The sequence below is a fragment of the Dipodomys ordii genome, unplaced genomic scaffold (assembly GCF_000151885.1).
Source record: "Dipodomys ordii isolate 6190 unplaced genomic scaffold, Dord_2.0 Scaffold165, whole genome shotgun sequence".
NCBI classification, from domain to species: Eukaryota; Metazoa; Chordata; class Mammalia; order Rodentia; family Heteromyidae; genus Dipodomys; species Dipodomys ordii.
In genome coordinates, this window is record NW_012267381.1 from 1469108 (window position 1) to 1496022 (window position 26915).

Sequence of the window (26915 nt, forward strand, 5' to 3'; positions counted from 1 at the left end):
AATTTTTTCCAAGCCTTTCCATTTCCTAACAAATGGGGCAATGTCATTCTTTCTGATGGAGGCATAGAATTCCATTGTGTATATATACCACATTAGATACAAAGTTTTTCACATTATACATGTCACAGAGAATAAGAAACAAATGGTGGGAATAGCTCACTAAATTAAAATTTGGGTAAAGAATCACAGAATAATGAAAATCTCACATTATGTCATCACTAACCTGATTCAACTTTCACTGCATCTGTTAATTTTCTAAGATCAGTCTTTTCTTCAGCTATAAGAAAAATCATAATTGAGAGACATATAATGAAAAGAACTCTTAGGAAAGGTATTAAATTTAGGAATAGAAATCTAGCTGGAAATCTACAAAAATACTGCAGCTAACATAATACTTAGTAATGAAACATTAGCTCTTTTTACCCTAAGATTGGGAGCATGACACATTGTCCACTGTCATCATTTCTATTCAACATTGTTCTGGAAATCCAAGCCAATGAAAGGATAGAGAGGAAAAGAAAAAAAAACACTGTACTATTGGAAGGGAGGAAGTGAAAACAGGCATAACTTGTAGATGACATGATCATGTAAGCAGAAATCTATAAAACTTATTTGAACTGGTAAGTGAATGACATAAAGCTATAGCATACAAGGTGAATATAAAAGTCAGCTGTACTTTTATATACTAGCAGTAAACAATTAGAAAATGAAATGTTAAAGTACCCTACAGACCAGGTACAGTGACCCAAACCTGTAATCCCAACTATTTGAGAGGTGGAGATTGGGACTCAAGGTCAACCCAAATAAAAAGTTAGTGAGACCTCCTTCTCAACAAGTGGACATGGTGCTATACACCTGCAATCCACCTCTGCAGAAGGCATAAACAAAAGGACTACAGTCCAGGCCATCCTGAGCAAAAATTTGAGATTTAGTACTAAATCAAAAAGGACTGTGGCCTTGAGTTAAATGATAGAACATTTGTCTAGCAAACTCAAAAGTTTTGAATTCAAACCCCAGTAAGAAGGAAGGAAGGAAGGGAGGGAGGGAGGGAGGGAGGGAAAAAATAAGAAAAAGAGTCACCTAAAAGGCATAACGTAGGAAAAATAATTCTTCTGCACTGAAAACTAAAAAACTGAAGACATACTATGCTTGTGGCTATCAGTTCTTACCATTTTAAATATGTCTATTCTCTTAATCTATTCATACAACACTATCTCAATAGTATTACTATGCATATTCTCCCCAAATCTATAGATAAAATTCTATCTATAGCAAAGTTACATTATCATTTTCTGAAGATATTGACAAAGTGATTCAACTGAAGTCTACACTATTAATTCTTCTCATTCAATCAATAAGACTTACTTATAGATTTCCCCCCTAAGACCTACAAAATACCTTGTGGATATCAAAGGCATTAGTTTTAGAAATGCTCCTATTTATGTTCACAACTATGAACTCTCTTTAAAGGCACAGTCACTTCTACAACACTCACTTTGAAGGTTTTCTGTCTGCTTTTCTATTTCTTCTTCTATATGATTAATCTCCATTCTTCCTAAAATGCTATCCAAATTATTCACATCAATTTTTCGTTCTTAGGAAACCAATATAAATGAAAAATAAGAAAGATGAAATGTTTAAAAATATATTATGTGTAACATTAATCAGTGTTACTGTTTTTAAAAAGATAAAATCATGATAATCATGACTGTATATGCATTTTACAACAGTTTTAGTTAAGCCAATCAAGACTTTAATTTGATTTCTAATTGTACAGAAAACATTCAATAAAATAGGGTAAATTAAAACCTATTACCTTTTAACTTATTTTCAGGACAACCTGATATAGCTAAATATACTAGGGGTAATTAATGTCTGAGAGCTGAAGACAACAGATTCCTTTCTTCTAAACAATAAAAAGAGCTAGCCTCAGCTGGATACCAGTGGTTCATGCCTGTAATCCTAGCTATTCAGGAGACTGAAGGGGATCTGAGGATCCTGGTTTGAAGCTAGCCTGGGCAGGAAAGCCTGTATGGCACTTTTCTGCAATTAATACTAAAAAGCTAGAGAAGTGGTACAATGCTAGCCTTGAGCACAAAAAGCTCAGGAGCAGTGCCCAGGCCTTGAGTTCAAACCCCAGAACAGTTAAAAAAAACAACAACAACTAGATCTAGCCCCTTTTGTCTGCTTCTGTTGAGTAACTGCTAGCTACTCAACTGGTAGTTTTTCACTCAATGTTTGCAGTATATTCTTTAGTTTGGTTTTTCAGTTTAATTTTTTAATTTTTTTTCCATTTTCCTTATCCCCAATTTGTTTGCCTTGCCCTAACTCTTCTCTGGCCTTTGTGGTTTTCAGAAACTCCAGCAGCACTTATAACCCATAGTTTAAGAAGTTGCTTCTAAAACAATAAATAAGTTTTAAAGATAGCAGTTATTTCTATTTAGAGCTGAGTATTTTAACTTTTTCTTTGAAAATGCTAAAAAAAAAACAGAGGGATTACAGTTACAGAAGTCAGGAAAAGAGTGTTTTCTTGGGGACAATGTCACTCCTTCCCTCACTGTCTCCCAGTTTTTCCTTTGCATCCCATCCACAAGTTAAATGGTTCATTTTTAACATAGTGTCCAGTAAGTACCACTGCTGCATTTGTCCCTCCATTTCTACGCCTCCCCTTATGCTCACAAAGACATATAGACAAAATAAAAAGTAAAGAAAACAAAAACAGCAAAAAAGAAAAAAAACTTCTTGTTTTCATAGAGTTCATTTTGATAAATTTTATTTTGTATGATAGATGCACATAGGCATTGTGCCCTTCTGTTCCTCTCCTCTAAGAGTGTCCTCCTTTGGTCTCACTGTGTGTGAATGACTAGACTTTAGATCTAGATTCCACATATAAGAAAAAACATATGCCATTTGTCTCTCTGAGCTTGTCGTATCTCACTTAACATGATTTGTTCTAAATCTATCCCTTTCTCTATAAATGGCATAATAGTATTATTCTTCCTGATGGCTGTATAACATTCCATTGTGTATAGGAATCACATTTTTTTGGACCCACTCATCTACTGTAGAGCATCTTGGCTATTTCCACAACTTGGCTATTCAGAATAGTGCTGTGATGAACATGGATGTGCAACTATCTTTATGGTATTCCAGCTTGTGATGTTCTGAGTATGCCCAGGAGTAGTATGGAAAGATCTATGTTTAGAGCTTAGTTCTTTTGTAAGCTTTTAAAATGTCTTCTTAAATAGCTTCAAAGATATTTCATGACTTCAAAAGTCTAAGCCCACCAGAGTGGTTCAATGCTGGTTCTGCTCACATCCTTAAAGTCCTTTTCTGTGAGAATTCACAGAATTCAAATTCACATTTTCCACAACAGTGCATAGTTGAATTGATATCAGTCATTCCTCTCTTAATATCTGAGAGAAATGAGATGAAAATTGAGTGGCTCTTTTGTGTGATGCAGTTTACTAACTCTGGTGTATTATGGTCTTCAGCTATAACACAAAAATCATGGCTAAACCAATAACCTTCAAATATTTAGGAGATGTTCAATGGGAGCATTTGAATCAAAACTCATCATTTGATTAGCCCATATAGTAAAGTTTTAAATGAAAACACCAATTTTTGTTTACTGATCACTTAGAACAGAACTTTGCTTATTCTTTTCTATAGATCACAAACATTGAGACTCCTTCCTAAAATGTAATATAGGAGATTATCTGCAGGATTAAAGATAGGTCAAACAAAACTTAAATATATGATCTGAATATGTGAAGAGTGGCAAGGATGAAAATTTAATGTCTTATAACATTTAATCATCTTTAAAATTTTGCATATCCACAGACCTATTGTAATCCTTCTTTCAACAGATGGAAGAGACAAATTAAATCTTTCCCAAGTTATATAAAGATTTATTAAAGGCAGTAAAGAGGCCATTATTTCACAAAATCAGACTTTGTATTCCCTAACAAAGCCAAATTTACTCTTGATAAATAGACAAATAAAGATAAAAGACAAAACAGAAAATTCGTTCACCTACTGGCACCTAAGACAGTTATTGCTAGAATTCTTGTATGCCAAACTCTTTCCCATTTCTTCTTTATAATTCCTTTTTTTCCCATTCTAATACTTTTCCATAGCTTTACTTCCCTCTTAATTCTCATTTTGAATGTAGAGATTCTTAGGGGATCAAGGATAACAACCAGCATTTCTTATTGACTGTAGAAAGACTTCTGAATAAACAACTGATTTTCAAACTAAAATCAAGATGCTACATTTGATGTATTTTTTCTTAAGATAAAGAGTATTGCTTTATGAAATGGGTTTGAGGCCAGCCTCTGCCTCAAATAAAAAGGGATAATCTTCTAGTTAGGTAGGAAAAAGAATTGTTATAGAAACTTTCATAAGTGAACATGTAAGTTCTTGTGAAGGAAGGTGTAAGTTGATATTTTTACCATTCATTGGCTGATCATTCACCATCTCCCAGTGATCTTTATTTTCAAGTTCTATTTCCATGATTTCTGGTATTTTTTTCATGTCACTGGTATCACTCTCTCCTCTTTCTAAAAAGCAAGAAAAAATTAAGACTTTTAGAAATAGTCTTTACATTGCTATATTCAATGGCTAGATGAACAGAGACAGGAACTAGAAACTTAGCCTCCCATTCTTCCAATAAAGATTTTCTCCTTAATACTAATAAAATCTAGTAATGATAAGCTTAGCAAAAGAAATCTGATAAGAAGCTAAGCTGTTCCTTGAAACTGAAATACTGGTGATGCTGGTTACCTCTTTTTTATTCCATTCCTAACTAAACATATGGGTTCTCTGCTATGACATCTTTTGCCACCTTTCATTAGAATGAACTGTTATCTTAAGAGTCTGTTGTTCCTATAAAAATAATTCTGTGAAATAAACCAGAAAGGAAAACCAAAAACTCCTGAAGTAATGTAAATTGTATACATGTAGGAAGGACAAGGTTCTTAGATTTCTAGAAGCAATTTATTCTGAGGTATTACTCTACATATCATTTATAACAACTTTATTGTTCATTTATTAAGACTGATAGCAGCCTTCTCATTAACTAGAAGCAAAGACTTAGCTTGGATCTAGTAAAAGAAGTAGTTTTAAGATAAAAGTAAGAGTAGACTTCCATACAGAGTTCATTATTTCTACTATTTAATATTGAGTACATTTTCAATGTGTAACTTCTGCCTTTCTGAGATTTCATGCATATTAGAAAAATGTATTAATAAATGAGCAAGTTAAATAAATGAACAAGTTGTTAAAACTAGAAGAGAAGGTTTTTGAGTTTAAGCCAAATAAATGATATCAAGAACAGTAGCATCAAATCCCAAATCCTCTCCAGGGCACAAGTCTATTAAGTTACTCACCATCAACTACTAAATCTGAACTTAGATCACTGGGTTCTGATGGTGTGGGTTTTAGTGTCATGTTTCCAAGAAAACTGTCAACGTCATGGACATCAACCTGTGACCCTACAGAAGAAAAGAAACACATATGAAAGTAAAAATATAATAATAATTTCCACAGATCATGGATATTAGTTTCCTCATAAAATATAGTCCAAAGATATGTGTTTAAAGATGAATATTAATGGACTAAAATTAATCTATTCATACATAGTCAACATTTGAACTAAGTCTATAATAAAACATGTTGAAAGAGCTGACAAATAATTCAGGTGATTTAAAGGAGCAAAACAGTAACACTAACAATATTTAACATAAACATTTTGAAAAACAGGGTTCATTCAGTCACCACACTTCATTATACTAGCTTCTCTCAAATTTGACTATTTCCACTACTAAAATTAAAAATCTAAGGTGTATTTAAAAAAAAAATAACAACAGAAGCCTAGCATTGGTAGCTCACAACTGTAACCTAGCTACTCAAGAAGCTGAGATCTGCGAGTCACAGTTCAAAGCCGGTCCTGACAGGAAAGGGTATGAGACTCTTATCTCCAACTAACCAGCAAAAAGCCAGAGGTGGAGTTGTGACTCAAGTGGTAGAGCACTAGCCTTGAGGAATAAAGCTTAAGGAGAGCACTCAGGCCCTGAGTGCACACAAGCAAACAAAAAAACAAGAAAGGAAGGAAGGAAGGAAGGGAGGGAGGAAGGGAGGGAAGGCAGGGGAGGGAGGGAGGCGAGGGAAAAAGACAGGAGATCGTTTAATCAATAGGAATATGTGTGTGTATAATGAAAATAAATATGAGATTGACAAGAAGCAAAGTTTACTGAGAATGAAATCATAAAAGCAAAACATAAGCACCTCAATCTGGTTTCTCAACTTGCAAATCACTCAACTTTTATAGTTTCTACACACCTCATCAACTTATTCTTATCTATTTTCCCTTTAGCTGTAAGAAAATACATAGCTCAGGTAAAGGAAAGCTATGATATCAAGGTAATACAAGATATCTTAAGTTCAGAAATATAAACCTCAAAATAATTTGCTCCTAAAATGTGTCTACTTTCTAAAAATAATAACATAAATGTCATTTTTGGCACCTGAGACAATTATGAATACCAATTAGGCTAAAGCAAAACACTTTACTAAACTTGTATACTCATTTTACCCCTCTTCCTCCCATATATCTCTCTTCCTCCTCCTATTTCTTGTAGGTCTTAATCTTTTTTTGTTGTTGTGGGTGGTGGTGGTTATGAGTCTTGAACTCTGGACCTGTCTGGGCTGTCCCAGGGTTTTTTTGCTCAAGGCTAGCACTCTACCACTTTAAGCCACAGAACCACTTTTTTTTCTAGTAGTTAATTGAAGAGTCTCATGGACTTTCCTGCCCAGGCTGGCTTCAAACTGCAATCCTCAAATCTCAGCCTCCTGAGTAACTAGGATTACAAGTGTGAGCTACTGATTCCTGGCAACCTACACATCTTGAAGGAATGAAAGGTAATCTTCAACATTCCTCATCCATTATAACAAAATGAGTGTATCTTAAGTAAAAATTTACATATTCCTAAAGTTATTATTCATAAGATTGTGAATAATTTTTACCTATAATTTATAAATGATCTAAAATAAACATGGATTATTAGACAATACAAGTTTTAAGGATATAATCATAAGTCATTCAACACTCTTTTGATGGTTTTGGTGCTGAATAAATCCCTGGACTACTATGCAGACACTCTTGAAAGTAATTTCTCTAGCTCCAGTCTTTCTCTAGGTGTGAGCTCCATTCCCATATTTTTAATGACATTTTCCAGTTTATTGAAGTCAGCTTCTTCAAAGTAAAAAATAAAGATGATAAATTTTATTTTCTTCTTTTTGTGATACTGATTTGAGTATAATCTACATGCTTCTTCTCATATCCTTGAAAGCATTTCTATATTAACTTTAAGACCTAATGGAATATAAATACTATATAGTTGTTACCAATAAAGTCTATTTGTTCAGTACAGATGCAATATTTTTCTAAATTTTTTTATTAAATGTGGTTGAATCTGCAGATGGGGAGGCCATGAAGGGTTGATTGTAATTACTATCAAAAGTAACAAGAAGTGACCATTAAATGATATCAAGATTTTCTGAATTATTGGCAATTTTCTATCCAGGCAGTATGTTAGAAAATAATGTGAGCTTGGTGCTGATGGCTCACACCCATCATCCTAGTTACTGAGACCTGAGGATCATAGTTTAAAGCCAGCTCGAGTAGGAAAATCTATAAGAATTTTATCTCCAATTAACTGCCAAAAAGTCAGAAACAGTGCTGTGCCACATGTTTATATAATATAATAATTGTAAGTAATAACTCAATAAAATATTTATCATAGAAAAATATAGTACAGGGTAAAGAACTTGAGCCTTAAATTTACAGTAAATTTTCACTAACCTGAAGTAACTTCGCTTCTATCTGTCAATGGTTTCAGATCTGTCTCTGCTTTAGCTATAATATACAAATTCAGGGAAAATGTTTTTAAAGTAATGATCTAGAAACTAAACTTTATTATTATGCATCATTTATTTACTTATGTTCTATTCAATCACATAATTCTTAGTTTTCAAGGATTTATTCTGCATTAGTAAACTGACCACTAAAAAAATCTAGCTCCAGGGTTATACTTCTTTTTATTAAACATGGTAGAAAATACCTCTCACGTATTAATTCTCTAAACACCCTCAATTCTAGTAATACCTAGAATCTTACAAGTGGGTCTCTCAGGGTAAAGCGGAAAAAAAGACTTCATTTTTACTCTATTTTTAGACATAGACTTCAGTTCTCTGTGGCATTCAGAATTGCTGTAGATAAATAATTACAATGTGCTAGAAAAAGTATTCTTTCCCTGAACAAAAGAAGCCTTGCATTTTCCTTAGAAATCATCCTATCAATACCTACGTATTCACTCATTCATTCATTTTTTTGCCCAGGGCTGAGGACTGAACCCAGGGCCTTGCGCACGCCGGGCGGGCGCCCTTCCGCTGGGCTAAACCCCCAGCCCCTCATTCATTTATTTTTGCAGTCATTTATTTATTTCTCATTCAACACTTATGGAGAACCTACTTATATACCACATATTCTTCTAGGTATTGAACATAAAAAGATAAATAACATACCCTTTCTTATATTAAACTTAAATTTAAAAAGATAAGATAGTCAAAAATATAAAAATGCACTTAAAATATGGCAAATGCAATGGAAAGCAATACATCATTGTTATGAAAACATAGAGAAGAGGTATCCAATAAAAATGATTCTAGCAGAGAAACACTGGCTCATGATTGTAATCCTAGCTACTCAGGAAGCGGAGAACCATCAACTCTAAGGCATCTGGACTATTTCTATAATTGGGGTATTTTGAATAGTGCAGAAATGAACATGGATGTGCAAGTGTATTTACTGTATCCTGACTTGTAATATTCTGGGTCATAGGGAAGTACAATGTGATTCTTGTCTTTGGTTCTGTTAATGTGATGTATGTTTATTGGCTTATGTATATTAAACCAGCCTTGCACCTCTGAGATAAAACCTCCTAGATCATAATGTATGTTTTTTGTCTAGTTGTTGAATTCTGTTGGTAAGCATTTTATTAAGGAGCTTTGCATGTACATTCATCCTAGAGATTGGTCTATAGTTCTCTTTTTAGTTTGGATTCCTACCTTGCTTAGGGCTGGCTGTAACACTTGCTTTATAAAGTATGTTTGGTAGTGATCCTTCCATTTTTACTTCATGGAAAAGTTTGAACAGTACTTGTGTTAGTTCATCTTTAAATGTCTTGTAGAATCCAGCTGTGAATCCATTGGGACCTGGGCTTTTCCTTGTTGGAAGATTCTTTGCTTCCTCCATTTCATTGCTTCTTAGGGGTCTATTTAAGTGGTTTATATCTTCTTGGCTCAGGTTAGGCAGCTTGTATGTCTCTAAAAATTTATCCATGTCTTTTTTATCTTATTTGAGTATAGATTTTGGATACAGTCCCTTGTAATCTTTTGAGTTTCTTGGAAGTCTGTGGTAATGTTACCTTTGTCATCTGTAATTTTGTTGACTTGAGACTCTTCTCTCCTTTTGTCAACTTAACTAGGGGTCTGCCAATGTTATTAAAATTTTCAAATAACCAGCTTTATGTTTCATGGATTCATGTATAGGATTTTAGTCTTTAATTGAATAGTTTCTGCTCTAATATTTACTATCTCTATTTGGCACTGTAGGGTTTGGTTTGTTCCTGTTTTTCTAAGAGCTTTAGTTGCATTATGAGGTTATTTACTTGAGTGGTATATGCTTAGTGCTATTCAACACTGCTTTTGCTGTATCCCAGTGGTTCTGGTATGATGTGTTTTCATTTTCAATTAATTGTAGGAACTCTCTGATTTCTTTCCTCAGTGACCCATTCATTATTCAACCATGTGATTTGCAGTTTCCATGGTTTTTTTTGGGGGGGTGGTTTTGTTTTTTTGTCTGTCATTGGGCTTGAACTCTGAGCTTGGGCCTTATCCCTCAGTTCTTCAGCTCAAGGCTAGCACTCTACCACTTGAGCCACAGCACTACTTCTGGTTTTCTAGTGGTTTATTGAAGATAAAAGTCTCACAGGCTTTCCTGCCCTGGCTGGCTTTGAACCATGATCCTCAGATCTCAGCCTCCTAAGTAGCTAGGATTACAGGTGTGAGCCACTGGTGCCTGGCTTTTCCATGTTTTTTAGTGCTTTTTACAATATCTTTTGCTGTTGAGATGTAGTTCAATTCCACTATGATCAGATAGGATGCAGAACTATCTTAATCCTTTTGTATTTGCTCAGTCATGTTGAATGTCCTAGGACATGATCTGTTTGGGAGAAGGTTCCATGGGATATTGAGAAGAATGAGTATTGTGTGGTTTTGTTGGGTTACTCTTTGTCTAAGTCCATTTAGGTTATGGTGTCATTTAATTCAGAGGCATCTTTGCTGATCCTTTGGTTGAGCTGTCCTTTGGTCAAAGTGCAGTGCTTAAAAAATCTCCCACTATTCTTGTGGTGGGGGTCTATCAATCTTTGTAAGTCTAAGAGTATTTGTTTAGTTTAGGTGCTCTAATGTTTGCTGCATATATGTGGTGTGTGTGTATGTGTGTGTGTGTGTGTATTTTGTCGTAGGGCTTGAACTCTCGACTTGTGCGCTGTCCCTGAGCTCTTCAGCTCAAGGCAAGCACTCTACGGCTTGAGCCACAGCGCCACTTCTGGTTTTCTAGTGCTTTATTGGAGATAAGAGTCTCACGGACTTTCCTGCCTGGGCTGGCTTTGAACTGTGATCCTCAGATCTCAGCCTCCTGAGTAGCTAGGATTACAGAAGCGAGCCACCAGCGCCCGGCATTGCATATAAATATAGATATATCTACATCTATATATAGAGATATATATTGACCACTGTAATTTCCTCTTTGTGGACCTTTCCCTTTATTAATATGTAGTGACCTTCTTTGTCTCTTCTTACTGCTTTTAACATGAAGTCTATTTTATTTGACAATAGTATGCTACTCCTACTTTCTTGCAAGGTACATTTGCTTGATTTATTGAGCCAATCTGCTGCTCTATGACTTGGGGAAATTGATTCCTTTGATGTTTAATATTACTATGAAGATATATGTCATGCTTCCTGCCTGTAGTTTGATTCCTTCCTCTCCTTATTTTACTAAACCAATCTTCTAGTGACTTTTATTAATTGCTGTTTCTTTTACTTTTGATTGGCTTCTTCAGACAGTATGTTTTCCTTTAGTATCCTTTGTAGTGCTCATTTAGTGTTTATTAATTCCTTTAGTTTTCATTTATTATGGAAGGTTTTAGTTTCTTCATAGATTTTAAATGATAGCTTCACTGGGTACATTTGTTTAGGTTGGCAATTGTTATTCAGAGCTTGAATTATACCACTCCAGGCTCTCTTTACGTTCAGAGTTTTGTGGAGAAATCTGTTATCCTGTTATTTAAGTCCAGAGTTTTCACAACAATATGTCTAGACATATTCCTGTCTCTTAGGAGTTCTGAATGCTTCTATCAGGTGGGTAAGATTCTTTCTTGAGGTTGGGAAGTTTTGTGTTGTTTTGTTAAATGGGTTTATAGTTTTGAATTTTTGAACTCTCCTTTATCTATCCCAATTATTCATAGATTTGATCTTTTGGCCGAATCTGCCATATATATATATATATATATATATATATATATACATATATATATATTTGGAAGTATATGTATACATCAACTTTAATATACATATATACACAAGTATATATATCACCTTTATATATATATATATATACTAGTCTATATATCTACTAGTATATATATATATATATATATATATTAAAGTTGATGAACAGGAGGGCTACAGTTATGTAAGTAAGGTAATGAGTACATTTCTTTTTAAACACTGTTATCCCCTCCCTCATTTTCTCCTGCTTTTCCTTCCCTACTCCCTCCCCGCCCTAAGTTATATAGTTCATTTCCAACATAATGTCTAATGAGTATCACTATTCCATTAGTTCATCCTTTTTCCTGTTGTTTCTGTGATTCTCTTTCCTTTCCATGGATCAGATAAACTTATATATAAGACAAAGGGTACAGAAAACTAAAACAAAAAATGGAAATAACCTATACAGGACATAATAAGAATCTCTTGTTTCTAATTCTTGGATTTCATTTTGATACACTTCATTATATATGGTCCTATGCACTTAGCAACTGGGCTATTGTGATCCCCTGTTAAGAATATCATAGACATATTCTAGTTCTTACAAATGAGAGTAACCTTGCAACCTATTATTCTTTAGACCTGGCTTGCTTAGCTTGATATAATTTTTTCCAGGTCTTTCCATTTCCTTATGAATTCAATCTAACACTTTCCTTCAATCAGAAAGATTGAAACATAGAACTCCATTGTGTATATATAGAACATCTTCATGATCCATTCATCTACTGAGGGGCATCTGGGTTGGTTGCATATCTTAGCTATGGTAAACAATGCTGCAATGAACAGAGTTGTACTGTAGGTTTAGTATGGCCCAGTTTGTGGTCATTTGGGTAAATGCCGAGGAGTGGTATTGCTGGGTCATAGGGGAGCTCTTGAGTCTTTTGAGGAATCTCCACACTGCTTTTCTGAGTGGCTGAAGTTTACAAGTTTACACTCCCACCAACAGTGCAAATCTACCAATTCTTGAATGTCCCTTTGGTATGTTCTGGGTGTTTTTCCATGCCTTTGACTTTCTATTCTAATTCCTCTGCGTTTATCTTCAACTCCTGATACTGTTTTCAACTTCATTTGTTCTATTGCCTATGCTTTCAACTGTACTTTGTAATAGCTAGAGCCTCTCATGCTAACAAGGTCTTTGTTGATATCAATTCTTATGTAATTTATTGAGATTTTTTGTTGTGTCTATCTCCTTGTTAATTTTCTCCTTTATTTCCTCCATTGAAAAATGTAAAGTTTCTATCTCTTTTTTTTTTTTTTTTTGCCAGTCATGGTGCCTGAACTCTGGGCCTGGGCACTGTCCCTCAGCTCTTCAGCTCAAGGCTGGTGCTCTACCACTTGAGCCACAGCACCACTTCCAGCTTTTTCTGCTTATGTGGTGGTGAGGAATCGAACTCAGGGCCTCATGCATGCAAGGCAAGCACTCTACCACTGAGCCACCTTCCCAGCCCCAAGTTTCTGTCTTCTTATTGATGTCTTGGATGTCCTGCATTTTCTTCATCATTTCATTACTGTATTCTTCTAGCGATCATGGACCTGCCTTTTTATTTCATCAGCCAATTCCCTCATTGTTGCTTTAATGATTCTTTTGTTCTTCCTCTCTTCATCTTCATTCTCACTAAAGCCCACCCGAGTTGTTGGTTTTTTCTTAGGGTGGCATGTTGTCTTGATTATTAATGAATTGTGTGATCTTTTTTTTTTTTTTTTAGGTTCAAGACAGAGACTCAAACTCTGTACCTACCGCTTTCACTTATTGGCTAGGGTTTTGCCAACTACGCCATGCCTTCAACTCTGAATTTTGTGATCTTTCACTGTGTTTTATGCATTTTGGCTCACTGTTTGCAGAGGCCATAGAAGGTGTTTTTCCTCCCTGAACTTCATTACACTTTTTAATCATTACCAAATTGATTGGTTTTCAGAAATACTTTTATGTGGATGCTCAAGAATGCATGATGAAACTTTCAGATCTAAGTGAGTTACCTTCATCAGGGAGGTTTCTTTTCAGTTCATCGAGTTCTTCTTTGATGAGTTCAGTACCCATATAGCCTAGTGAGCTGTCCAAGTCTCTGATAGCTATTGTATCTTCTTGGTAAGGGAAAAGAAATAGGATAAATCTAACAAAATGTTGCGATTAGTTTTGCATATAATTTATAGATTGCTTTGGCAAGAAGATTTAAAATTCAATAGAATTATGCTTACTCTTCTCAAACTTATTTTTTAAAATAGGTATAATAGCAGTTTCTAAAAGGAATAAAATTACTTTCCAGTGTATTTTTCTTACAATAAAAATGGAGAGTTCAAGTGGAAAGAAAAAATTATTACTGCTACAGCAAAAAAATCAGTCTTCTATAATTGTCTTCTATAATTTACTATTTATTAAAATTTACATAATTTCTTTTGATTTCCAGTTTTCTGTTGTACAAAATGAAGATTATCCTTCCTGTTACAGCATTTCATTGAGGACAAAGTCAGACATCTGAAAAGACCTAAAACTCTGTCCGGAATGAGTTAAAATGCTTGATGCACTTTAATTATGATTTTTGAGCCACAGCAGAACTGGTTTTCTCTCTCTTTTTTTTTTTTTTTTGGTTGGTCATGGGGCTTGAACTCTGGACCTAGGCACTACCCCTAGCTCTTCAGCTCAAGGCTAGTGCTATACCACTTGAGCCACATTGCCACTTCTGGTTTTCTGATGGTTTATTAGAGATAAAAGTCTCACGGACTTTCCTGCTTGGGCTGGCTTTGAACTGTGATCCTCAGATCTCAGCCTTCTGAGTATCTAGGATTACAGGCATGAGCCACCAGCACCCGGTTTGGTTTTCTCTTTTATCCAAACTAGACTCATTGCCTAAGCCATGCAATAATGATCATACATTTATTTATTTATTATTTATTTATTTGTCTGTCGTGGGGCCTGAACTCTGGTCCTGGTCTCTGTCCCTGAGCTCTTCAGCTCAACGCTTGCACTCTACCACTTGAGCCATAGTAACACTTCCACTTTTTCTGCTTATGTGGTGCTGAGGAATCAAACCCAGGGCCTCATGCATGCAAGGCAAGCACTCTACCACTGAGCCACCTTCCCAGCCCCCAATTATGATTATTCTCTTATTGAGAATTTCATAGTTAATCTGGAATAAATTGTTTCTCTTCTTTAAAAAGTTTAGGAAAATATGTATAAATTTGACAGACAAAATACAAGATATTCTGCTAAGATTAAAATAATTCACAGAATTTCTACATTTTTATTAAATTCTTTCATATCCTATAGTGTCTTCATTTTTCATTCAAATATTATTGATTTCTCTTTGAATTAATTCAGGTGTTTATGTATGTCCTTAAATAATTGATCATATTTGTTTTGGCAGTACTGGGGTTTGGACTCAGGGCCTTGCAGTTGCTGGGCAAACACTCTACCACTTGAGTCATTCTCCAAGCTCTTTTCACTTTTTCATATAGAGTTTCTCGACTTTTCCTGTGACTGTCCTTCGACAATAATCTTAAAGATAGTTCTTGTATAGCAGGCTTATAAGCATGCACTACCATTCCCAATTTAATGGCTGACATGACCAAGCTGACCTAAAGCCTGACCCTCCTAATATCTTCCTCTTCAGTAGCTAGAAAAAAAGTTTTACATGCTTTCCCATCAAGAAATGATAGCCACTGGCACCCAGACTAATACACATACTGTTTTAATTGAAATACTGCAATGTTATATTCTGTTCACAACTTAGAATAAAATGCTTTCACTCTAAAGCCAGGAATGATATAACTTACTTAGTTACAATGGAAGCAAAGATCAGGTGGATTGTGGTTCAAGGCTAGCTGTGTAAAAAGTGAGACCCTGCCTCAACAAATAAGTCATGTATGATCCTTCATGCCTATAATCTCAGCTATGCGGAGGCTTAGGTAGGCAAATGACCATCCATGGCTACCTCACACACACACAAAAACCATGAGACTCTATTAGAAAAAAAACTAACCAAAAATTCTGGAGGCATGGCTCAAGTGGTAGAGTACCTATCAAGTGAATGTGAGGCCCTAAGTTCAAACATCCGTACAACAATAACAAAAAAAGGAAAAGGATTCACCTCTTAAACCAGTACTTTAATTTGATCCTCTGACTTTGCTAATCTGAATTCTTTTACTCAAGGAAGAAAGAAAACTAAATTTAAAAACAACTACCAAGATCTATGTTTGATAAGTACTTATACCCAGTTTCAAACTTCTGTGCAATGATTATAACTTTTTGTGTATGTGTGTACTAGTTCTGGGGCTTGAACTCAGAGCCTACATGCTGTCCCTGTTTATTTTTTGCTCAAAGCTAGCACTCTACCACCTAAGCCACAGCTCTACTCTGGCTTTTTGGTGGTTAATTGGAGATAAGAGTTTCACAAACTTTCCTGCCTGAGCTAGCTTTGAACATCAATCCTTAGATCTCTGCTTCCTGAAGAGCTATGTTTATAGACATGAGCCACAAGCGCTCAGCTTATAAGAGATTTTTCAAACTAAGTATGACCACACTTAGCTCTCAGTGAGCACCTTCACTAATGTGATATTTTTAACTTCCTAATTATTTTCATTTTTATTTTTGCATGTACACTTCCCCTTTCCCTATAACCAAATGTACCTATTGGTTAACAGATCTCGTAAGTATCTAGAGTGCAACCCAGGTTTTTTGACAGGGTTTTTATCTGAATTTAGTTCAAGAAGTATTTCATATTATTCTAAATAGTCCATATTATACTAAAATATTAAAAGGGGGCAATTTCCATAAATGAAATTGCTTGAAGACTAGGTTCTTTTATCACAGTACCAATTGTCTTTAGGGGGGTTAAAAATAACTAGCTTCAGGGATATGTAACCACAAACTCATCAACCTAAGTTCTCTGAAGATGAGGGGAAGTTTTCTCTATAATACCTACAATTACCTGACTCATGGAGTGACAGCTTTTCAGATTCTTTGTCAGAGAAATGTGATCCTTTTTTCTCCAGTATGATACTAATGTCATCAAAACCAACCTTCTCATCTTAGGAAAAAGAACACATTGTGAAAAAATATTAAGACAGCACAATCTCTGTGGGTTATAATTATTAAGTTCAACATCTTTCTAAGTAATAGCAAGTTTTTTCATGGGTGGGGGGTGTGGGATTAGCCCTTTATCACTTGATCCACAGTGCCACTCCCAGCTTTTTCTGTTTCTGTGGTGCTGTGGAATTGAACCCAGGTCCTTATGCATGCAAGGCAAACACTCAAACAATGAGCCACCTTCCCAGCCAAATAACATGGTTTAATATCAGAATTTGAAGCAAAATTTAATTCATTGAACTTCTGTTGAAGAAAAGCTGATTCAGCCAAGTTCTAAAAGCAAATTCAGTCCAGACTTCAGCTCAGACATAGCTGTCCTCTATCAGGCATTCCCTAACCACTGTATTTAAAGTAATTCTACTACTCTCCCATGATTGGTCATATTTTTTCATATAAAACATTATTTTTATTTGAGACCAATTATTGCTTTCTAAAATTACCTCTTTTCATGTATTCATTTCTCCCTGACCTACAAGTTTCTTGAAGGCAAAATCATGATCAAATTCAACAATGTAATGCTTATACTTGGAGAAGTATCTAGAACTATGAGCCCAGTAAATGTTAATTAACTGGATAAATTAGTCATGAAAGTAAGCAACCTAATGCTAAAACTTTAGATTATAATAAAGTTTATTTTTGTTATACAAACTATCTAGAAAATAATCTCCATTGCTGATTAAGATTATAACATCTGTACTTCCCTTTTTTAGATCCCTTGTTTATCAGATTAGAACTTCTTTCCAAGATACAGAACAGTTCACAAAATCAAAATGTCCATATGATCAAGATGTACCCCTCTTGGGAACATATCTAAAGAAAGCCAGCTTCTTATAGAGAAACCTGCATGTGTGGCAATACGCTACTCACCATGGAATACTCCTAGATGCCCATCAATAGTTAAATTGGTAACTAATGTAATATACATGCACGTGTGCACATGCACACACACAAATTTTTATTTAACAATAAAGAAGAATGAAGTTATGATGTTTTCAGGAAAATAGATGGCAATGTAGATCATCATGTTAAGTGAAAGAAGGAAATTTTGGAAACATGAGTATTACAGGTTTTCTCTGATATGTGGAAGCTAAGGAGAGGGAAAAGGATATAAAAGTAGAAGGGGGACCAATAAAGATGTGAGGCAAAAGGGGGCAAGAGGAAGGATATTAGAAAGGGTATAAGAAAGAGGCTCAATATAATCTCAGTATATAGTATCCACAAATGTAAATGTCATAATTCCCTTTGTTCAATAAACACTATTTAAAAAGTACATGTTGCTCAACATCATTTGTGAATAGGGAAATGTAAATTAAAGCCACAATGATATTCCAAAATGCACATATTATGATGGCTTGAAAAAATATTGATACTATTACGCATTAGGAAGTCTGCAGAGAACATATGTTGATGATGGTACAACCAGATGGAAAACAATGGCAGTATTTTTATCAAGCTAAATATGTAGTTATTACATACCCCAGAAATCTCATTTATAGGTATACACTCAAATGAGTATAAGAACCAAAAGGTTTGAATCTTTGAGATGACTTTATTTATAACTGTCAAAAACTGGTACCCAAATATATCTAATCCCAGGAGGGAAGACAGTCAAATGTGACATCTATACAATGTAATACTATTGAACAAGAACATGTTTGAGAAGTCATACATGAAATATTACATTGTGTATGACTACATAATATGATTCCATCTGTATTGTGTTTCTATGACAGGTAAAACTAATCACTGCTGATAAAATGTGATAAAAATAAGATTTCCTATGTCCAGCAAGAGGGGAAGAGAATGAATGGCCAGAAGCATTATGAAAATTCTCTGGGAAGTTATAGATAACTGTATTCTAATTGCAGGATGAGTTACTGTTATCATATCATAAAGCTAACCTGTGGTTTTAATGTATGAAAATTGTATCTCATTAAAGAGGTAAGGGCAGAGTACAAAAATAGGCTGGTTTTGGACAGCAGGGTAGCATATTCAAAGATGCTCTTTAGGAAGAATTATCTGGCAGTAGAGTTACTATCTCTACTAAGTAGATAATAAAACTTAACGATAAGGCCTATCAAGAATACAGTCTTGGGCTGGGAATGTGGCTCAGTGGTAGAGTGCTTGCCTAGCATGCATGAAGCCCTAAGTTCGATTCCTCAATACCACATAAACAGAAAAAGCTGAAGTGGCACTGTGGCTCAAGTGGTAGAATTCTAGCCTTGAGCACACACAGGGCTCAGGGACAGGCCCTGAGTTCAAGCCCCAGGACTGGCAAAAAAAAGCAAAAATACAGACTTTGTGATGGTATGAAGATAATTTTTAAAGGCTTAGACAAATAAGTACAGTATCAGAAACTCTCACAGAAAAGTCTCCAGAGTAACAAACTCGTGAGGATAAAAGCTCACCAGTAGATGAGAGATGTTCTTGTAGATTCTGTGGTTCTCCTTCTATAAGAGGTATACCTATGTTTTGCAGAACAGTATCCACATTATTCACATCAATCTTCTCTCCTTAGAAAATAAGAGTATGATAGAATTAAGAAAAAAATCACATTGTATAATAGTAGACAATCCGTGTCCTAAACATGACATGCTGCTTGAAATAAAAGAAGAAAATTATCCTTTGGTCTTTACTGCACTTTATAACATGGATTTCTACTTTATAAAAAAATGAATATAAAATTTGAGTTAGGTAATTGTTTAATTATCGCAATGACAAAAATCACACTGAGTAATTGTAATCAATAAGAGCTTTGAACAATTAGGTTTAACATGTTTGAATTTACTTAAGTTCCCAACTATATAGTCAATACTTTAGTTAATATATTATTTACCACCAACAAGTACAATTTTATTGTTTCTATCTTGCCAAGATAGCTATAAGGTTTAAAAGATAAGTGGTTTGATGCCCCAAAAGCATAGTGTTGGGAAGTTGGCTGAGTGGTAGAGTGCTTGCCTTGCATGCACCTCAGTACCACATAAGCAGAAAAAGTCAGAAGTGGCACTGTGACTCAAGTGGTAGAGCACTAGCCTTGAGCTGATGAGCTCAGGGACAGCACCCAGGCCCCACAACCGACAAAAAAACACAAAAAACAAAAAACATAATATCATTAGTTCCTCAGATACGTGTACCTAAAAGAAGTTAAAGATAAAAGAAGTAAACATTGATACAAATGATAATGAAACAAATGATAAAAATTATATATGGAAGAAGAACCATTAAAACTGTTCTCTGACCATAATGGAATTACACTACAATTAACAATAAAATAAATTGAAAAATCCTAAATATTTGGATATCAAATGACACTTCCAAATAGTCTATGGACCAAAGAAAATAATTACTGAAGAATGTACACTGTGTCTTGAATTAAGTTATTAATCATTTATGATATGTCATAAAATTTGAAGAATTATTTTCAGTGAAAACTTAATATACTTACACTAGAAATGGCAATAAAGTTTAAAAACACAGAAGAAATAATAGCAAATAAATCCCACAGAAATAATAGTGATTAAATATTACATTTAGGTCTGAGATCCTAATAGCTAATGCATAAAGGGAAATTTGAGTTATATAAAGAAGTATACTAGTTCCTTTGAGACAGAAACTTTTCCTGATATTAAATTTCAAGAAACTTTTTTTGGTCAGTTGTAGGGCTTGAACTCTAGGCCTAGGCACTGTCCCACAGCTCTTTAGCTCAAGACGAACTCTATTACTTGAGCCACAGCACCACTTCCAGTTTTTTGGTGGTTAATCAGAGATAAGAGTCTCTCAGATTTTCTTGCCCCAGCTGAATTGGAACTGTGATCCTCAGATCTCAGCCTTCCAAGTAGCCAAGATTACAGGCTTGAACCACCAGTGCCTGGCAAGACATTTTTTACTATTTACCACCAGTTGCATAATGGATAACATTTTTAGGATATAGGGTAATAGTTTTTATAAAGTTGTTGCTAATGCCAGTTCTTAAACATATTCTCTGAACATATTAGGAACTTTTCCCAAAGAAAAAAATAAAAAAAACTCTGCATAATATATTTGATTTGTCAAAATTATGTACTTGTACCTATCAAAAGGTGGACAAGAAATGGCCAAAGAATTGAAGTCTGAACTTCCGTAACAAGAAAGGATACTTTTAAATGTACAATGTGAAAAAAATTATTTTTCCCACCTAATATAAAAACCTCCTATCTTTTTGGTAGTGTACATGCAAAAAGAGCAGTTTAAAGGGAAGCCAGAGGCCTGAAAGTTCAGTAATACTGTGTATACGAAAAGATAGAATAGTCCTTAGCATTATAATTGATAAAAATAATTTACTAAAATTAAACTTGGGGTTTGTTCATAAGGAAAAACTGAAAAGAAACCCATACTCAGAAATAACCAAAGAAAATAACAAAAAGGAGAAATACAAATGCAACTAATATTTCCCTAACAATAAGACAAATGTTTTTACCCAGTTTCTTGGTGAAGAATTATGAATTAGTATCACAAGTGTACTAGCATTTATCATATAATTGCACTTAATTTGCATTAGAGTAATTGCAAGTAGCCTGACTCTGTCTCTCTAAACACTGGCTTAGATCTTCTCCTCCTTCTCCTTCCCTCTTTTTTTCCTTCTTCTTCTTTCTTCTCTTCCACTGCTGCTGCTGCTTCTCCTTCCTCTTCTTCTTCTCCTTCCCCTCCTCCTCCTCCTTCTTTTTGCTTCCTCCTTCCTTCTTCCTCCTCTTCCTCTTCTCTTCCTCCTCCTTCTCCTTCTCTCCTGTCTTCCTTCCTGTCCTTCCTCTCCTTTCTTCTTCTTCTTCCTGCTTCCTTCTTCCTCTTCCTTTTCCTTCTCCCTTTCACTCTCTCTTCCTCTTCCTCCTCCTCCTCCTCCTCCTCTTCCTTGTTCTCCTTCTGCTTCCTGCTTCCTCTTTCTTTTCTCTTCCTTCTCCTTCTCCTTCTCCCTTTCCCCCTCCTTCTCCTCCCTGTCTTCCTCCTTCTCCTTCCTGTCTTTCCTCTCCTTTCTCCTTTCTTCTCCTTCTCCTTCTCCTCTTCCTCCTCCTCCTTTTTCTTTCCTTCCTTTCTCCTCCTCCTCCTCTTCCTCCTTTTCCTCTTCCTTCTTCTTTGCTATTACTGGAGCTTGAACTCAGGATCTTGCATTTTTTTCATCCAAGATTTGGTGAGCCATGCTTCCAGTTTTGTGTTTTGCAGATTAATTAGAAATAAAATTCTCTTTCAGGTTTTTCTGCCTAGCCTGGCTTCAAATTTTCTTAGATCTCAGCCTCCTGAGTAGCTATAGAATTACTGAAATGAGCCAAAACACCCAGACTGCCTTGGTCATTTAAACTAGTATTGCATTTGTCTTAATAATGTTGTTAGGGAAATACAATTGTGAAAATTCCATTGCCCAGACTAAGCCAAAAGGATAACTAATATTAACACAGTCTTATCTAGTTCTGCTGCATAGCAGACATGTCTGACACAAAGGCATTAGAAAATCATACCAATTTTAAACAGGTTTTTAAACTTATCAGATAAGAAATGATAGCTCCTCTCTAGTGGTCAACTCATTAGCCATCACTAAAAGGATGAGATCCCTCCTTTACACAAGTTTACAATCTCAGTTGAGTTTACAATAGTCAATTGCAAAAGACCATCTGGGGTTTTCTCAAAATACATATAAATATATCATTATCTATCATATATCATCATCTATCTTCATTTAACTGAAAATTCTTACTTTCTGGTACAGATGAAAACTGTGAATTAGCCAAATTGTCCATGAGCCATTGTGTAAAAAAGAAGTAAATGTCAGAATATGTAGGAAACATAAATGATCAAATACAATAGGCAATAGGCAACTATAGCATAATTGCTATATTTAAAAACACTTTAGCCAGGTACCAGTAGCACACATCTATAATTCTAGCCACTCAGGAGGCTGAGATCTGAGGATCAAGGTTTGAAGCCAGCCTGGACAGGAAAATCCAATGAAACTCTTTTTTCCAATTAACTAGTAACACCAGATGTAGAGATGTGGCTCAAGTGATAAAATGTTAGCCTTGAGCAAGAAGCACAGGACCCCATGACCTGAGTTCAAGCCCCAAGACTAGGATGCATGCATACGTGCATGCGTGTGCACACACACACACACACACCACTTAATAGTTTAAGTATATGCATATCATTCAGATGTATACAACCCTCATCTGCTTTGATTCCCCCCCACATGCTTCCACTGAAAATAGAGTCCAACTGAGACAACTACAGCCCAGGTAGTTGGTAGGTAGAAGAAAGACTTGGATAACCAGATAGCCATATAAGGTAAAATCACATTGTCTTGCCACGAGATTGTCAACTTCAGCTTCAGGAAAAGGACACATAACCTACCATGCTTATGAACTAAGTCATTCTGTGTCCTTCTGTGTCCTGGGGAGACACACCTGGATGGTGACTGCAGTTTTTACCATGAAAAGAGCTGCTGTACTTCAGAAAGCCCAGGACATGAATGGGACTCTGCAAAACTATACCAGATCAGTGACTAGTTTGCCCAGCCTGGTATAACCTATCATTAGAAGTTTTGCCCCAGATGCCTGGCAGTGAACCATCCAGGTGCTTCTGATACCTGGTTTGGTAAGAACTCCCAACCTGTTTCTGATATTGCCACCAGGCTTCTCCAACTTCTGGTTTCTAAGCTGACAACAGCTTTCCAAAGCTTACATTTTTCTGTTGGTTCCTGTCAGATACTCTGCCCTTTCTCTCCCACTTCTCATAGCTTACTTGTACTCAGTCCTGAGGCATCATGTCCTGTAGGTTGTTAAACTGTGGTTGCACTTTGTCCCTGGGCTCCCAGAGACACTTTCTCAAGGTAGCAACTCTCTACCATTCTCCCCAGGACACAACCTTAGGATTCTCTACTGGGTCAATCAATATAGACATCAGCCTCAGCAACATCAACCATCAGTGAGAACTTGAACTCTGAAAGGTCTTCCTCCTGGCTCCATCTGATGTCTCCTGAGGGAAGCAAAGTCTTCATATAGGTCTAAAGAGACTTCTTAGATTCCCCATAGAAAGGTCTATGATAGGGGCTGGGATGTAACTCAGTGGCAAAGCGCTTGCCTAGCAAGTGCAACGTCCTGGGTTCGATCCCCAGTACCAAAAAAGAAAAGACAAAAAAATACAGAAAGAAAGGTCTATGATAGAAATATACTTATATAGAGCTACAAGAACAATTGACTAAATCATACCTTGTTGTATGTAAGTTGGTCTTTGTTGCTATTTAACTGTCAGATTTCTGTTTAACTTTTTTTCTTGTAAAGGCCATCTACTTTTGAACTCTTACTTTCTAGCATAGGCCTAATGCACTCTATTTAATTTTAAATTTTGCTTCTCCCTTTATTCATTTTCTCTATCATCATCATACTTAAATCACAAGGAAATAATGACTACTAAAATAGCACTACAAAAGATAAAAGAATCTTAGACATGGCAGAAAATCAAAATACAGAAATGCAGGAAAGAATAAACCCTCCTGGAAGAGTAGATTTTCAAAGCAGAAAGAGAAAAGAAACAAGCATCACAAAACAAAAGAAATGATAGAAAATATAACATACTTATCAACATTAACATTGAGTATTAATTATCTTAACTCTATAATCAATTACTTAGAATGGCCTAAAACTAAAAGGAAAAGTTGCATACTTCCAAGACACACTGGCTCAAAGTAAACATTTCCTATTTGATAGGTGAGACACGGGGGCATAGAAAGTCAAATAAGAAGGGCCAAAGCAAGATGAAGACTCAGTAGCACAAACATTAAATACTATGCTTCCATGTCTTATATCCAGACTACATGGTGGTATGATATAAATCCAGAGGAATGAGGCAGCCCTATGCTTATGAGCCTTGTTGGAGGCCTGCAAGAATACTGACCCTATCACATATTGCCTGACTTCCTCATAACACTAATAATTTTGCATTCCTACAAAAACTAGTTTCATATGATAACATTGAGGTCTGTCACTAGCACAAGCAGTGACCAGGCATCCTTTGGACAACAGCCTCTGAGGCCTGCATGACTGAACACAGTGCTTTGAGTCCTGAGGAAACACTTACTCTTCCCCTGCCCCCCCCCCACGTGTAATCTTAGAACCCTAAGGTACTCCCTTGAGGAAGGCTTCCTGACAAGTTCTTTCTTTCATAACTTGGAGCTTTTCTATTACCTTCAAGATATCTTTGCTATTGTTTCAGTGCAAAGTTCTTGATTTCTTTTTTTTTCAATTTTTTTTATTTTTAATTTTTTATCGTGAAAATACCATACAGAGGGGTTACAATTACACGGGCAAGGTTTCAGTATATTTCTTATCAAGCATTGTTGCTTTCTCCTTTGTTTCCCCTTGCCATCCCTTCCAATCTCACCCCCTCCACCCTCCCCACCTCACCCGTCAAAGTTGTAAAGTTCGTTTTTCAACATTACGACTTGTACATCTCATTGTTGCAAACAATGAGATTTGAACGGTTTGTTTTTGCCCTTCCCCTCCACAAATTATACCAACATCAAATTCAATGAAAGCAGGGGTTATACCTTGGAGGAAGGATATATAAAGCAACAAAGAAATCATCTTATAAATGTGTTAGAAACAATCGCAAGAAAGAAAAAAAATATTTGAATACTTATCTTGGGGTTCATTTCACCTAACATCAACTTATCTGACCTTTTCTGCTTGTCTCAGACATATACTAGTTATAGCAAATAAGTACAGCAATAATCTCTTTAACAACTACAACATCCTTGATCAAAACGTTAAGCCACCACCTTTTCTGGATAGAATGCACATGTTTTTCAAATATTCTCATTTTGATTTTTGCAGTTATCTAATAGTAATCCAATTATAAAATATTCTGGCAACCTGACTGCTCAGCTTCCTTGAAAATGCTTCAACAAAACTCATTAGTATACCTTTTTTTGTTAATTTGTTTGTACATCCTGGGCCTTGAACTCTGGGTGTGGGTACTGTCTCAGAGCACTTCAGCTCAAAACAGCACTCCAACACTTGAGGACTGTACCACATCTGGTTTTCTGGTGGTTAATTGGAGATAAGAGTCTCACACATGTTTCTGTCGCGGTTGGCTTTGAACCTCAATCCTCAGATCTCAGCCTACTGAGTAGCAAGGATTATAGGATTGAGCTGCTGACACCCAGAAATCTTCTCTCTCTCTCTCTCTCTCTCTTTTTTTTTTGTCAGACCTGGGGCCTGACTTCCAGGTCTGGGCACTATCCCTGAGTTCTTCAGCTCAAGGCTAGCACTCTAATACTGAGCCACCTTCCCAGACCCAGTCTATTCTCTTTAACGCCAGTCTTCTACAAAGACTCAGAACACAAAGTATCAGTAAATTATTTCCCAGCATGCAACATGAATAACCACAAGTCCAATTCCCAAAAAAATCCCTCATTCCTAACTAAAACTTCAAGAGCCTCACCCTAACTGCCCATATTCCTGTCACCATTCTGGTCTTTACAGCCAGGCACACAACAATTAGCATGGAGCAGCAATAAGAAGCAAACTGGTAAGACATAGCTGCCAAGGATATGTCCCAGGGACCAATAATCTCCAACCAGGTCCTACCTTACACAGTTCTATGGCCTCCTATAGTCTATTCAAAATTTGAATGCTTCAATAGGTTAAACAATTCAAAGGGGCTGGGTGCCAGTGTCTTACACCTGTAATCCTACCTACTCAGGAGGCTGATATCTAAGGATCATGGTTCAAAGCCAGCCAGGTCAGGAACAACCCTGGGACTCTTACCTCCAACAAACCACTAGAAAACCAGAAGTGGAACAGTGGCTCAGTGGTAGAGCACTCGCCTTGAGCTGAAGAGCACAGGGACAGCACCCAAGCCCAGAGTTCAAGCTCCACAACTGACAACAAAAAAAAATTGAATTTAAAATATTAACGTTTAAACTATTATCCTTTAACAGGCACATCTGGTCCTGTGCATCCATCTAATATCGTGTTTCTCAAACCAATCAAGTTGGCAATTCAGACATCCATCTTCCCTCCATTGGACCTCAATATGACTATAACCTATAACAAATTCTCAGCTTCTAGTTGCTAATCAAGAAGTAAAAATAAACACCGCTTTATGTACAATAAGTGACTCAAAACACAATACT

The 26915-nt window shown here is 35.8% G+C and overlaps 1 protein-coding gene across 1 annotated transcript in view; it reads right to left on the reverse strand.

Annotated features, from left to right (window-relative positions):
• Efcab13 (EF-hand calcium binding domain 13) overlaps positions 1-26915 on the reverse strand; it is a 132092-nt gene that overhangs the window by 15152 nt on the left and 90025 nt on the right. The window contains exons 41-49 of the mRNA XM_013033241.1: positions 19168-19272; positions 16602-16700; positions 13654-13758; positions 9130-9387; positions 7865-7918; positions 5391-5495; positions 4455-4562; positions 1496-1594; positions 224-277 (exon numbers count right to left, since the gene is read on the reverse strand). Coding sequence (XP_012888695.1) covers positions 224-277; positions 1496-1594; positions 4455-4562; positions 5391-5495; positions 7865-7918; positions 9130-9387; positions 13654-13758; positions 16602-16700; positions 19168-19272 — 987 coding nt within the window. The remainder of the gene's footprint in view (positions 1-223; positions 278-1495; positions 1595-4454; positions 4563-5390; positions 5496-7864; positions 7919-9129; positions 9388-13653; positions 13759-16601; positions 16701-19167; positions 19273-26915) is intronic.